General features: G+C 36.3%; 1 protein-coding gene across 2 annotated transcripts in view; it reads left to right on the forward strand.

The window, feature by feature from the left end:
* The first annotated feature begins 390 nt into the window (after positions 1-390).
* LOC149576076 (Translin family protein) overlaps positions 391-16,015 on the forward strand; it is a 122,343-nt gene continuing 106,718 nt past the window's right edge. Inside the window, exon 1 of one of the 2 annotated variants that reach the window (XM_089816255.1) lies at positions 391-874. In XM_089816255.1, coding sequence (XP_089672381.1) covers positions 463-874 — 412 coding nt within the window. In that variant the 5' untranslated portion in view covers positions 391-462. The remainder of the gene's footprint in view (positions 875-16,015) is intronic. The other variant, XM_089816260.1, reaches the window with a different exon arrangement.

Here is a 16,015-nt window from a genome sequence, read left to right on the forward strand (position 1 = left end):
GAAAGCCTCTCGGCTTAACTAGCTTATATATATTATATATATAAAATAAGCCGAGAGATATCCTTCTCGAGGCGCCTATTTTCATAATTCCATAATTTTCATCATCGCATATTTATGTGAGTCTAAGAGGATTCAAGATTCTTGGTCTGCCTCATTTTTACTTCCATTTCCTCAGTAATTTTCACGATTTTAATTATAATAATATTTAGTCTATTTCTATTTTATTTTTCTGACATGTAAATAAACGTCAAATTTTTTTCAAAATGAAAAATATTTATATTGAAAATTGCTGTGATTGTAGAAAGCCTATTGGCTTAATAAATAATAAAAAGATAAAATATTTAAATTTTTTGCTTAAAAATATTCTGCCAAAATCTTTATTCTGAAAGACGGTGTAATTCGAAACGGTCATATTACTGCATAGAAGTAACTGCAAACATCCCTCGTTAAAAGGCCATAGCGATGGCCATATTCTTGAGTACGTGTAAACTGAACAGCAGTACGGTCTTTAAATATCTCCCTTCATGCTCTGCATTTCATTCTTCCTCTGCAAAACATCCGTGTCTAAGCTCGGTTTCTTTCCTCACTCCACAAAAAATACATTTCCCCAGGCAAAATTTTCACTTTCATTACTATAAAGGTTTTGATAGTACAATTTTTGGCGAGGGTTTAAGCTGCAGAAGAACGCTTTTCATCTGCGCTGGTTTGCTGGAGAGAGAGAAAATGGAGCAGCAATTTGAGGAGTTTAGGCAGCAATTGGAAGAGTCCGGAAGCGTGAGGGAGCGCCTGCGCGGCATTGTTGCCGACCTCGAATCTGTCTCTCGCCTTATGCAGGCCAACCTACTCCAAGTACATTATGCCGCAAACTCTCAAGGTACCTTCACCTCAAGTTCTTGTTTGGTTTCTTTTGATTTTGTTTTGTTTACATGCCTTTTGAGGGTTTCGAGCTGCCATTTCCTTCCTATTATGGCAATGTAACTTGAGTGGGCCTGAAGGAGATCACAATTTATAACTCAAAGGGTAGGGTTCATAAATGAGCAGCATACAAAGTTAATGGAGAAGCATTACAAACATCAGTACAAAGAGCATCTTATACATAAGCTAAGTTTGCCAACGCTTTCATCATAACTCTTTTGCTTGGCCCGGCCTTCCTTTTTTAGTGTCGGGAAATGAACCACATAGCATATTTCTTGTGACGAGGAACAAAAAGCCGGATATAACTGGAGGGATTAAGTCAGTGCCAACCTCTAGACAACCATAATGATGACGGGCATGTACGCCAACTAAAGCCTTACCAACATCACATAATACACGTAGAGGTCACCTACTTCTTGCCTCAACTTTCATTTAACAAAATCATTCTTTACTCCTTTCTCCTTTGCCCTAGCCACATTAGGCCTCTACGGATTAGTTGTCCCATGCAGGTTGGCCAATGCCACTCAAGAGAATTGATTTTAGGAGATATAGTTGCGATGAACATAGCCCAACAGAAGCATTTTAATTTAAAATGCAAAATTTGTTATGAAATCACCTCTTATAGTGACTTTGCTCATAATTCCTTTTATAAACCTGTGGGCGACTATGTCATATATCCTTTTCTAGTCCACAACTGTGTAGTAAATGGATTAGTAGTGTATGATTAGCCTTTAGGTAAGCAGCTAGTTTACTTTTGTTTTCAATTACAAATGTATATTGCCTCTGAGGAATAATGCAGTCGAGTCTTGTCCTTCCAGTTGAGTAGAGTATTTGTGGTGTTGTGACCTCTAGTTGAGTAGAGTATTTGTGCCTTCCAGCTAAGTATTGGCTAAATCTTCAGTGGCTATCAATTTATGTAGTAATTGCTCATTATTATACACCAACAATTTAGAGTAATTGCTTGTAATTATGGATCAACAATTTTGAAGGAGGGAGTGTGGTTTAGTTAGCTGTTTACAGTTGAGGAAAATAGGAAATTAATAATTATTATTATTTGCTCGGTAATAGATTATATTTTATTAATTATAAAACACCTTTAACATATAAAGTATCCATAGTTCTCAGCTAATTCCAACATCCATCTTCCTTAGCATTTACAAACACCCATATAATCACGTAAACTTTCTACTAGTCACTTCTATACAAAAAACGGGACATATTTTCAAAAGGCCCCACATATATTCAAATTTCCTATGACAAATTAACACAGACTGTGTAGGTTACCAAAACCACAGTTTGGAAATTAAGGAGTTTTGCCACTTCTCCCAGTGATTTCTCAATCAGCTTTGGCCAACGAACAAGAATGATCTTTTGATCAAGTTCCCCTGCACTTCAGGCTTTGCTTAAACTAGGAAACAAGTTGAGGAAAATAGGAAGTTAATAATAATAAATTATTGCTCAGTAATAGATTATATTTTATTAATTATAAAACACCTTTAACATATGAAGTATCCATAGTTTTCAGCTAATTCCAACATCCATCTTCCTTAGCATTTACAAACACCCATATAATCACCTAAACTTTCTACTAGTCACTTCTATACAAAAAAGGGGACATATTTTCAAAAGGCCCCACATATATTCAAATTTCCGGTGACCCATTAACACAAACTATGTGTAGGTTCCCAAAACCACAGTTTGGAAATCAAGGAGTTTTGCCACTTCTCCTAGTGATTTCTCAATCAGCTTTGGCCAACGAATGAGAATGATCTTTTGATCAAGTTCCCTTGCACTTCAGGCTTTGCTTAACCTAGGTTGGTAGACCTTTACCTCAAACCCAATCTGTTGGTTGAGGGCTCTTATATATAGTGGATTTTGTTGGAAGCATGAATGCTAATGATATTCCTATGGGGGAGTATTGTAGAAACATGATTAGATCATTATCATGATGATATGTTATATTCATGATTGTTTTTGTCATTGATGTCAACATAGCAGTTCTCTGTGGTATTTGACAGAAGAACAATGGTAAAGATCATGTTGGTACGGACAGATCGTTGAGTACTTTCAGTAGCAAGGTTAAAGGGAGATTATACTATGTGTCTAGTATACGTAGCTAACCTCGGAAGCATAAGATATTAAGTTTGGAAGAAGTTATGCAAGTTTTGGTGAAGACTGTTCTGAGATAGAGTTTACAGAGGCATATTTTGGTAAACTTGTTATATCTCTTAGTAGAGTTATTAATCTGAGAAGTCGAAGTTAAAGATGTGAAGAAGACATGTTGGTGATGACATGGCTAAGTTCGCTCGTCATAATGTTATGTGTACGAAAAGTTATTCAAGTTGCAAGGTGAAAGATTACTGTTATCACTAAGTGTAACGTGTTCTTAATGTGGTCCTATAATAATTAATTGAGAAGGTGTAACAATGGACTTAGGAAATTGTTTTATGGATTTGGTATAAACGAAGGAAATTTTCCTTTATCATGCATGGAGGAATGCAAATGATTGTAAGCAACACAAAGAGCGAAATGCGAAGTTAAGTAGAGTAAAGTGAAGGTGAAGGAAATTTCATTGCCAAGGTTTTATTGTGTGATCTGAAGTTGGATACTTGGATCTGAGGTTCGTGACCTGGTCTAGAAGGTCTAATAGTGATTGGTGCGGTTGAGAGGACAGAGGAAAGAAGTTAAATTTCAGTACATACAATTATTGTGCAAGGAATAGTTGAGAGATCAGTTGGATAGTGAGTTCGGTGATCTTGCCCTAGAAGTTGTTTGGATAGTGGGTCTTTGGACAGTGGGTCCTATCTTCTACAACTCCTAACAGGGTTGGAATCTTCTAACAAGGATTCAAAGTCTCTTAACAGGGACTCATGTACTAAATGCTGTAATAGACTCCTAATAGGGTCCATCCTCTAACAAAGAATATTTATATTAGTACATCATCTCCTGGGCATCATTCCCAAAGGGGTTTTCCCTTTGATCAAGGGTTTCCCTAGTTAACATAGCTGGTGTAATTGTGTATGTGCATCTTGTTATGGTTGTTGTTTACTGTTTACTTTGGTTGAATGGTTAAGATTATTTAAGGTGGATAAATATTTTAATTATTGGATAATTGATTCACCCCCCCCCCCAGTTATCTTTGTGGACTATTGTTTCTAACAGATTTAAGACTTTAGTGATCTCTCAAGCTGTTGTGATTTCCACAACACTTATATGAAAGAATGCTTTGTATATATTGCTTTGAATAGAAGATAACTTTGTTGCGTTGATAAATTGTGGATTGCAAATATGATTTCTTAATTGAGATTGCTCTGGAGATACCTGATTTAATTATCTTAAATTAAAGCTAGACTAGTGCATTCGTTTCCTACTGATTCTTATCAATTCATTGATTGATCATATGTATAGCTCTTTGAGACAGTTTTAACAACTTGTTCTTAAAACAAGATCGTCACCTGAAAGGCATTGATATGTATTGTTAATTGGAATTTGCTGTTGCAGTTAGTCTTATTGAATTTAACTTTCTTTCTGAAAGACCAATAAGATAGAATGAAGTTTGACAACCAACCCTTCAAATTGAAACTTAATTCCAATTAAAATAACATAAGATGGCATATTGAAGCAATATGAATTAAACAAATTTATCACAAACAACTAATCAAACCATTGAAAAGATAAATAACATTAGGGATGAAGTAACACTTAATCTTTGCATTGAAATAAGCATAAAGTAATCAACTGGTTACAAAATGTTTGTTTTCAACCTTGTATCCCATAGAGACAAAACTCAAAATTTGTACAAAAGATCTTGCAGTGATTGTGATTGTTGTCTTCTTTGGACCAAATGATTCTATATTTATAGACGGGTAAAAGAGTAAACCTGTGTCACCCTTTTGTAAAGGAAAAGGCTAACAAAAGTATAATTGTTCACCTTCAATGACATAAAATTGGTATTATTATTTAGAATTTGAAAATAAAGTAAAATAATGGAATGGAAATGGATGAAGTTTAGAATTATAATTTTTTTTGTTTGATGGGGGGTTCAGACTTGCGAGGCAACCTAGTGAGGCATGAAGCCTGCGAGCTACCAACCAACGAAGGCCACCTCATAGACTTTTTAGGGACCCGATACGGGCCCACTCATGCTTGAAACCTCTTCAACTTAGAGCCAAGGATTGAGGGGCATCCACGCCGTCAAAATTACCTTGGGCACGATCCCGGCCTCATCCCTTATGATGTCGAAGCCTTGCACTCAGCAAGACTTGATCTCTGGTGGGCTCTTTGTGAGCCATTCAACTTCAGCAGTAGACCAAGGGCCCATTGAGAGAATTATAATTTTTAATAATTATTTGGAATAAGAATTAATATATTTTCCTAATTATTTGGAATAAGAATTAATATATTTTCCTAATTTTTATAGATAAATTTTTAGTTGCTGAAAAACGCTAAAAATTAGGGATCTAGTTCCCACCACAAAACTATATGTTATTTCCCACCACAAAACTAAATAGAACAATCACAAATAAATATTAGCTTTAGACCTATATTTTCTCTTTTATAATAATTCAAATTTCAACTCACCTAAAATGGATAGTTCTCATCTCACACCACATTTTTCAAAACAAATATATTCTAACCAGAGGAAACATTATACATTCTTGAAGAGGGCTTTCTCCTCTAAAACGTCATATAATTTTTAAATTTTTCTAATATGATTTAATATTTTTTCTTTGTCAAAATGACATCTTCTCAAGTGTTAAAATACGGGTTTGTAGAATTTTTTAACTACAATATAATATATCTAATTAAAACACTATAAACTCTATATGACAATATTCTTGACTTTGAGCTCTATAAAATGGTGTTTATATGTTATTAAAAAAATATCATAAAAAATAGTAAGAGTTATTGAAATGTCAGTTTTCTAAAATAATTTTATTTCTTTAGTAATTGGATATAAACTAGTATAAAACATGCATTTAATAGACATTTCCAATTGGAAAAGTGTAAGACTATATATAACTTAGCCAGAATGAATTTATCTACATCATATGTTTGAAGAAAATTGATTTCTACAAAGAAATACTCAAATTTGGTCGTTCTGATAAGTTAGCTTGAAAGGTGACATAGCTTTGTACTTTTACCTAGACAAGTATATAGTTTCAAATGAATGGACATACCCCTTCATGACTAATAGATAACTATTCCTAATTGATAACTACTTTGACATAATTGCAACATAATTGATTAACATAACAATAAATTGGAGCATAGCATTAAAACTTAGATGGAAAATGATCAATCTCCCATGAGACTACACATCACTAGATGCGCTCAAGATAGCTCTTGGATCATGTATGGTGTCCGTGATGATTATCTCTATTTTGGTGGTTCACTCCATGTGTGATGTAGTGCCCTCTAGTCCAACCTTATCAGTGTGTGCAACATCTAGGGCTCTAGCAAGGATTCCTTGACATTTATTTAACCATTATTTCCCTTTGTTCATCTGTTAAACTTGATATACCTTCGTCTACCGAAAATGTAAATTCATCTAATTCTGAATTTAGTGCTTTCAAGAACTTCTCATGCTTGTCTATTGACTTCTGAATTGCCTCAATTTCTTGAGCATTGACATTTAATAAAGTCTTGTCATGCAACAATATGTCTAATCTATTTTTGATCCTATTACTCAATTAAATTTTCTGCATTTGCTCTAGTAGCCTTTCATTGTATTATCTTCTCCATTTTTTGTCATCACTCTTTTGGCACCATCGGTATATCATGCCTGAGAACTCTTTTGGTATGTTCATTGGTATAGGTCAAGTCAATAACTTCATCTGGTGTTGGTATAGTTTCAAAATTCTTGTTCCGCTTGTGTAATCTTGCTCCGATGTTCTTGTATCAGTATAGCTTATTTTGATGCTCAGCATGTCAATTGACATGCGTTTTCCCGACGGTCCTGTACACCTGTGCTCAACATATCTCTATCAACATCACATATCCCATTGTTCACTTTCTTCTCTTATCAGCAAAACTTATTCCGATAGTTCTATCGAGTGTCGGAGTAGGTTTAAATACATCTCTTCATAGTGTAAAGCTATTACGATCATCTAAGCCTATTGGGTATCAAAGAGATGTTTATATTGTCTAATCGACTTCATTAGCTATTTCGATAACTATTATCGGGGAGACTTGCTCTGATGATATTACTTTCTCATTTGGTATATCTACCATGTCCCCAAATTTTAACGTAATAATTAAATTAAATTAATTAATTAATTGGCCCTAGAATTTAAATAATAGAATAAAAGGACCTTAATATGGGGCTCAAATTACAATATAATAAATTAATAATGTCAACTTGTTGTAAATCTCTAAATGGTTTGTGGAGGCCTTTACAAGGAGATACTTAGCATACTAATTCATCATGGATTGGTATTGACTTGTATTTTCAGAGGCTGAAGGTTGAGTGAATGAGTGCGTAGTTTCAGAGGTGAAGATCCTCCCTATTCTGCTTGTTGTAGTTTCGGCAGTCTAGCGCCACCTTATTATGCTATTGGAAATATTGTACAAATATTTTACTTATGCGTGAGATCTGTCCATTGTCATCATTTGGTGACTTCTCTGTGTTTGCTCGATAATTGTCCGATGCACATGTAACTTTGAAATGTTATTAGATCTGGGAATATTATTTTTGTCGCTAAATTCGGCAACAATCAATTTGAATGTTTATGTATTTGGTAGTTCTATTGTTTGGTGTCAACTATTGTCTCTCCATCATTATCATAAACTCATCACTTGTAAAGAAAAGGGGTTTACCTATAGAGGCACATGTGGGATTCCAAGTCAAGGTGTCCAGAGGAACACTCTTATCGTGTGATCACCTAGTTCCCCGATTGAGGATTTCCATGGGAAACCACACAATGACAAATGACTTCTTTATAGCGGACCTGGATGATATGGAGGTCATTTTGGGTTTCTTGGTACACACAAAGCTTCAAGTGGATTGACTTTTCCTTTGTATTTGATGGAAGGAAGGTCATCGTGAGAGTGATGGTGAATGAGGGATTGAAGGAGGTTTTTGCACAATGGATGAAGGCAATCTTTCGACATGAAAATGTTGCTTGGGCAACACATTGCTTCGTTTCGATAAAACCAATAAAAGGGCAATAGGTGTACTACCAAGATGAAGAACTTCAAGTCATTTTGGATAAACATGATAGGGTTTTTGTCGACATTCCACCTGGTATACCTCCCCATCAAGGTTTTGAGCATACCATCAAATTGGAAGTTGGTGCCAAGCCGATCATCACCACACTGTACCACCATCCCAAGAAGTTTAAAGATGAGATTGTAAAGGCAATTCAGGAACTACTCGACAAGGGATGGATTCAACTCAGTTCTAGCCCCTTCACATCATAAGTGGTACTAGTAAAAGAGGATGGGATATTATGCATGTGTGGACAATTGTGCGTTGAACAAGAAGACAATCAAGAATAAATACTCTACTCCTAGGATTGATGAATTGCTAGATGAGTTACATGACGCAGTCTATATTTCTAAATAGATCTTTCTCTGGCTATCATCAAATCAGCATGAGAGAACAAGATGTGGAAAATTTGACTTTTCGATGTTACTATGAACGTTTTGAGTTTCTGGTCATGCCATTTGGGTTAACAAATGTGGTAGCTACATTCTAGTCAGGCATGAGTTGCATATTCAACAAAAAATTGCGTAAGTTCCTATTGATATTTTTTTGATGACATTCTTATTCCCAGTAAAACATTGGAAGATCATTTGAGGCATTTGGATGAAGTTCTCAGAATTATGAAGGCATAGGCATTGTTTGCCAAGCAGTCCAAGTGTAAGTTTGGGATGACAAAGATATGGAGTTCATGTTCACCAAGAAAAGATTCATGCTTTTCTTGATTGACCACCTCCAAAAACACTCTCAGAGTTATGGGGATTCTTCAGATTGTGCAGTTACTGCAGGAGGTTTGTAAAAGGCTTCTCTTAGCTCAGCTTACTGTTGATGGATCTGACTAGGAAGGGGTCTTTTTAGTGGAGTGAACATACACAAAACACCTTCGAAAAATTGAAGGAAGCAATGAGTACTTGTCCAGTTCTTGCATTGCCAGATCTTACTCAATCTTTCATCTTGGAGTGTGATGCCTCTGGTTAACGATTATATTCCATCTATGATAAAGAGATGTTGGCCATCATGTACGCCCTAACCAAGTTTCAACAAATATCTTGTGGGTGCCTAGTTTGTTGTCCATATTGATCATAACAACTTGAGATACTTTTTGGAATAGAGGGATTTGAATGAGAGACAAGAGAAATGGATAAGTAAGATTTAGGCCTTTGATTTTGATATTGAATACGTGAAAGGAAAGAATAATGTCGTGGCAGATGCTTTGTCAAGAAAACCCGCTATCTGTTCACTATCTCAGATTTCAGCTAATTAGAAGGCGTACTTGTTGGTGGAATACTTCAAGAACACTTTTGCATGTAAGCTAATTGATGGTGACATTCAGGAAGACCGATACATGGTAGTTGATGACATCATCTACTACAAGGACAAGATATACTTGGTACTTGAATCTACAATGAAACAAAAAATCTTGAAGGAAATGCCTGACTCACCATTAGCCGAACACTCGAAATTCCTCAAGACCTACAAACAAATTAGGGAGTGATTATCATGGAAGGGACTTAAGAATGATGTCTTGCAGTACATTCGGGAATGTGCAAGGTGTCAACAAAACAAATCCGAACACACATAAGCAACAAGCTTGTTACAACCATTGCCAATATCTGAACAAAAGTGGGATAACATTTCCATAAACTTCATCACTGGACTTTTGAAGGTAAATGACAGAGATTGCAGTTTTGTGGTAGTCTACAGGCTGATGAAGTATGCACATTTCTTTGCCATCTCCATCGAGTTCTAGGCTGCCTAAGTGGCAAACTTATTTTTTAGGAAGGTTTTCTGCTTGCATTTGTTGCCACGAAACATAGTGAGCGACAGAGACAATTGGTTTCAAAACACCTTGTGGACAAAACTATTTCTGAGGTAGGGACAAAATTGTTGCTAAGCACCAACTATCATCCCTAGAGCAATAGACAAAAATAAATTGTGAACAAGTTGTTTGAAGGGTACCTCTAGAATTATGTTACAACACAACAAAGGGTGTGGGTTAAATGGCTGCATTTGGGAGAGTACTGCTACAACACCACTTACCACATGTCGATTGGGAAGATGCCTTTCAAAGCACTTTATGGATATGAACCCCCCTAATTTGTGGACATGGTTTTAGGCGACAACTGTGTGCCAAGGGCAAAGGATTAGCTATGGAAGGATATGACATTTTGAGGTTCTTGGAGGAAAATCTCTAACATGCATAGGATCAACAAAAGATGTATGTTGTCAAGCGTCGAATTGAGAGATGTATTGAGATAGGTGATCTGGTATATCTTCGACTTAAGTTGCACAAACAGTCATCCCTGGAGGTAGGTGGCAAAGAAAAGTTGAGGCCATGTTATTATGGTCCTTACCATGTAATTCGACATATAGGGGAAGTTGCCTACAAACTTGAGCTATTGGACGAAAGCTGCATTGACAATGTCTTCCACGTATCCTACTTGAAGAAAGTCGTGGGGCAAAATATCATGGTATTGGTTGACTTGCCACCTCTCAACGAAGAAAGGAAATTGGTATTGGAACTTGCCTAAATCCTTGACGTCCGGGAGAGGAAGTTGAGGAACTATACCATCAGGAAATTCTTGCTACGTTGGAAACATCTGCCGCTCGCCTATGCCACTTGGGAGGGTGAACAAATTTTAGAGCATCTGATGGTGCAATTGCTTGAGGACAACAAATTTTGGGATAGGAGGACTGTAATATCCTCGTCAGAAAATAAATAAAATATTAAAACTTTGTATATGGGACCGAATGATTTAGTATATCTCGAGGCCCATTTCTATTTTAATTTATTTGTAGGTGTTTGTCGTGTCATGTGCCAACACTTAGTTTCTCCCTTGAGAGTTCTCCTCTGGTGGGGTATATATGTTTGTTGGGTTGGATTGTTTAGTGTGACTTGGTTTATTTTATTTGTACCATAAACTCCATTATGAGTTTTGTTTGTCTGCCATTTCAAAAGTGGAAGATCTTCCCTATTTGGCTTGTGTAGTTTTGGTGGGAGTCATCCCTCACCCTATTTTGCTTTATATTCCTTGGCTTCAGATCTAAGAAGTTTGAGTCGTTACTCTTGTTTGAATCAAAGCTGTCTTTTGGCATAATCTATATCAATTGTTTCATCTTGTTGGTATTTACCATTATATTCATTAATCGTTGCAATTAAATCTTTGTAGTGATATATTGGTGCTATTTGGCATTATTATCTCTGTCATTTGGCAAGTATCGTACATAGGAAGCAACCAAACATAGATTGTACAACCTACTTGGTTGACTATATGTCGTATCCACGCACTCACACCACCCTGCCTCATCATACACCTCTTTCCAACACCGTATGAACTTTTTGACTCCACATGCTACTATATGGGAACATCAATTCCACCGCACAACCTCCCCACTCAACCACTGTATGGTCTACACAATTTGTGTGATCCATATGCCATCCATATTTATCGTATGACTTGATTGCTACCGTACACTAAGTACATTTTGTACACCATTTCAATGCGTACTTGTTACTGTATGCCCTCTCTACGAGACTAACAAGGACATTGTTGTATGTTGGATTTTTCTTTCACATTGATAATTGAGGCAATTTGTTGTTGGTACGTTGAGTGGAACATTATAGTGGGTGTTTGCAATTCCTGATGCTCAGCCCTAGGAGTGAATATCATCATCAATGACCTTGTCTTGAAGCATTGTGGAACTTCTTTCGTACTTGCTTCAGTCAAGAGGTTGAGTATGTAACATGCTAATTTCCCAACCATAATTTAACAATTTAATATAAATGAAAATGAGCCACTTTCCATAATCTATATGCATGAAAGATGGTCATAACAACTACTTTACATAATCATGTGAAAGAGATTAAGGTTACAACAAAAATTAACGACATTCTAGTTAACTACTGATATCATTGGAATGGATATAATTTAATTCATTTACTTAATTAAACTATTTGGAAATAAGATCATAACAATAACAACTAACTAGGCATAACCTAAGCGAAACTTTGAAAATATAAACAAAAGTCAAATACCTTGTAAAAGATGGTGACATGAATGCAAATCCTTTTATGTTGAGCAGGTATAGGCATCAGGTGGAGAGGAGAAGCATTATTAGAGGCTTAACCTCCCAACCACAGACCCTAAGTATCCCCTCAATCTCCACTAAGAAAGGCCCTTCCTGCACGGGATTAGGCATGGGACACCCTTGTCCTGCCACTAACCGATCAACTCAACTTCTCATGAAGTCTCAACAACTATAAAGAATATTTTATAATCAAGCGAAAATAGGGATGTACCCTTGTCTCATTGTCCTCATGAACTTTGCAATTTAAAACATTTAAAAGAATATATTCAAAATACAAGGTTTATATCAGTATGAAATCATCACAATTCAAATTGAATTCACAATTTTTTTTTCAATCCATAGTTCAAGTTTTTGGAAAAAATGTGGAAATTTCAGGAACATTTCATCATAATCTTCCCAAGTGGCATTCTGTTCAGCACATTGGCTCCATTGGACCTCGTAGTGAGTAACATTTCAATTTTACAAGCGAAGCTTAATCACCTCGAGTATTCTAAGTGTTTCTATTTCCACCACCCCTAGATCTCACACCTGCAAGAGATTCTAATCAATAACATGTTCATAATTTTGCTCATAATTCTTCAATTTCCTGGACTCGTATGCAATGACCTGATCTTCCTGCATCATAACACCCCCTAGTCCTTCTCTAGACGCATTTGTAATGACCACAAAGTGACCCTCAGGGTCTGGTACTCTTAAGTATTGGTGCGGTAGTTAGCTTCTCCTATAAGTACTCAAATGTTGTTTGACATTTTTTGGACCAGATAAACTTCTTTTCTTAACTTTGTAATGTACTGATAGAATGTGCTATCCGAGAGAAGTCTCTAACAAATTTCCTGTAAAAATCGGTTGAACCCATGAAGATTCTGGCCTCTGACGCATTCCTCGGCATAGACCACTCTTTGATCGCCTTGATCTTGGTGGGGTCTACTGCTATTCCTTTAGTTGAAACAATATGTCCTAGATATTGGATTTCCTTTTGATAAAAAGAACATTAGACAACTTCCCATACAACTTATACTCTCACAGCCTCTACAAAACTATCTCAAGGTGTTTTTGGTGCTCCTCATTTTGAGAATAGATGAGAAAATCATCAATGAAAACCAAGACAAACTTGTCTAAACAATCTTGGAATATACTATTCATGAGATTCATAAAAGTTGTAGGGGCGTTAGTTAGTCCAAAGGGTGGAACTGTGAACTTATAGTGTGCATTGCGGGTTCTAAAAGTAGTCTTATGAATGTCTTCCTCCTTGATTCAAAGTTGATGGCCACTTGATCTAAGATCAATTTTTGCAAACATTGTTGCTCCCTTCATTTGATCAAATAAATTGTCAATCTGGGGAAGTGTATATTTGTTTCTTGATGATAACCTTGTTAATCATTCTATAGTCTATACATAGTCTCATAGTTCCATCCTTTTTTTCTTAACAAATTGCATTGGGTCTCCCCAAGGCAAAATGTAAGGTCAGATGAGCTTCTTATCCAATAGTTCTTGTAACTGCACTTGTAATTCCATTAGTTCAGTAGTAGTCATCTTGTATGGCACTCTTGATATAGGTTCCACTCCAGGTATTAAATCTATGGTAAAATCAAATACTCTAAAAGGGGGTAAGCCAGACAATTCCTCTGGAAACACATCTTGCTAATTCCTAAGATAAGGGTATCTTTCTTCGAAGGATTCTTTCATTCTCCCTCTAATTTCCCCATCTTCTAAAATGCAATCATCCTGATATGTGGTATCATGTGTTTCCCTCATATCTTCTATCTTTACGACAAAGATTTCACACCCCTTTCTTCTACACCTCTTAAGTTGCATAGCTGAGATTTGATGAGGTTTTACTTCCTGCAATATTCCTTGAATGTTCATAGGTTTCCCCAGTCATTTAGGCATTCCACTATCTTTGCAAGACAATCTACCTTCGCCTTATGCTCGGTATGCCAATTTATTCCCATGATAATGTCATAGGACCCTAGAGGTGCTACATAAAAATTAACCTCAGTATAGAAATTTGGGGAGTCTACTCGAGCCTCAAACAAACATTGACCTACCTGAGCCTTTGACTGGTTTGCATATTCAACAGTCCAGGGGTTTGCCATAAATCCAATTCTTTTTGGAAATCTACTCAACAATTTTGTGGATATAAAACATTATGTGGCTCCAGTATCAATTAATATAGAAATGGGGTTTCCATAAATCTTACTCGGAGTTTCTATGGGGCCCATTTGCTGCTATGCTTGGCGGTTATCCAAAGCTGCATGAATCTTTTGCTAGAAGATGGCTTGCTGAGGAGGTAAGGGAGGTCATGTCTTTTGGTTGGAGGTGCCTTTGTTAGGACATTGATTTGTGTAGCGGTCTGCGCCACAAGTAAAACAACCCTTGGCTGGTTCTTTCCTCTCATTTCCCTTGTTGCCACTATTACTACTGAAATTTCTCTTTGTTTCTTTACCATTTTTCTCTTTGGACTCAGATTTGTTTTATTTGAAGTTTTTAAAGCTCATTCAGTGAGCTCCTTATTCAAGTCCAGTAGCGTTCCAGTTGACCTTTCTTTTATTATCTTGTATGGAATCACCCCTTCTTACCTTGTGTTCTTGACATATGGCCCTTTTAAGAGCTTACTCCATGGTTTGTGGAGCTAGCACATCCATTGCTCCTCCAATTCTGTTGTTTAGTCCCATGACAAATTCCTAACCTTTAGATTCCTATCTTGCTGATAGGCAGGAACATATTTCAGCAATGGAGTGAACTTTTCCCAATACCCATACATCGTCAGGTCCCCTTGCTTAAGGTTCTGGAAATCTAATAATTTTTTATCAAAGAAGGTTTGTGGTAACTATCGGTTCTTGAAGATGTTGACAAACCTATCCCAAGTGATGTCAGTAGTCTTGATGTTTAATTCTGTTTTGGTGTTTCCCCACCAAGTAGCTGCTGCTTTAGAAAGGTGGTAAATTCCCCGAACCATCTTTGAGGATTCAGAGAAACTTCTGATCTCAAAGTATTGTTCCATTTCAGTCCACCAAGCCTCAACTCATAATCAGATCCTCAAAAATTAGGGGGTTTAATCTTCTTAATATTAGCGGACAAATCATTGAATATCTCCTGTTTCTTTTGCTTATCAAATGGTGTTAAACTATGAGCAGATAATTCCTGCTCAGTTCTAGAAGGGGGTGAGGAGTGAGTGTCCTTGTCCTTGCCCACTTTTGGGCTGCCAAACCATTCATTCTTTTCTCCATATTTTCCATTTTGGTTAGAGTTTCGTAGGACTTGGACTAGAGTTTGATGTTCTTGAAGATGTTGACAAACCTATCCCAAGTGATGTCAGTAGTCTTGATGTTTAATTCTATAATGATCGTGGAAGATTCAAGGACAAATGGAATTGCAGATTAAACAATGATAGTACTATAAAATTGCTAGATAGATAGTTGTTTAATACTGACAATGCTAAAGTATATTTAGACTCAAAATATAAATTCAGATTATAAAGCCTCAAAAAATATCCGAGCAAATACAGATCAGTCGTGGAATGACAACAATTAATAGATTTGGCGTACATCCGAGCGATATCTCCAATGGCAGAATAGGGTGGTGTTGAACCACCAAAACTGCATCAGGGAAAATAGGGAGGATCTTCCACCTCTGAAATTGCACACAAATTCATTCAACCTCCAGTTTTTGGAAATACAATAAAGAATGAAATCCAATCCATGATTTACAGTGCCCAACCATCTCCTTATAAAGGCCTCCAAGAAGCATCTAGAGATTTATTATTTTATTACTTTATTAATTTGGGCCTCATATCTATTCATTAAA

Source organism: Cupressus sempervirens, chromosome 1 (assembly GCF_028749045.1).
Source record: "Cupressus sempervirens isolate cs-2001-9-10 chromosome 1, ASM2874904v1, whole genome shotgun sequence".
NCBI lineage: Eukaryota > Viridiplantae > Streptophyta > Pinopsida > Cupressales > Cupressaceae > Cupressus > Cupressus sempervirens.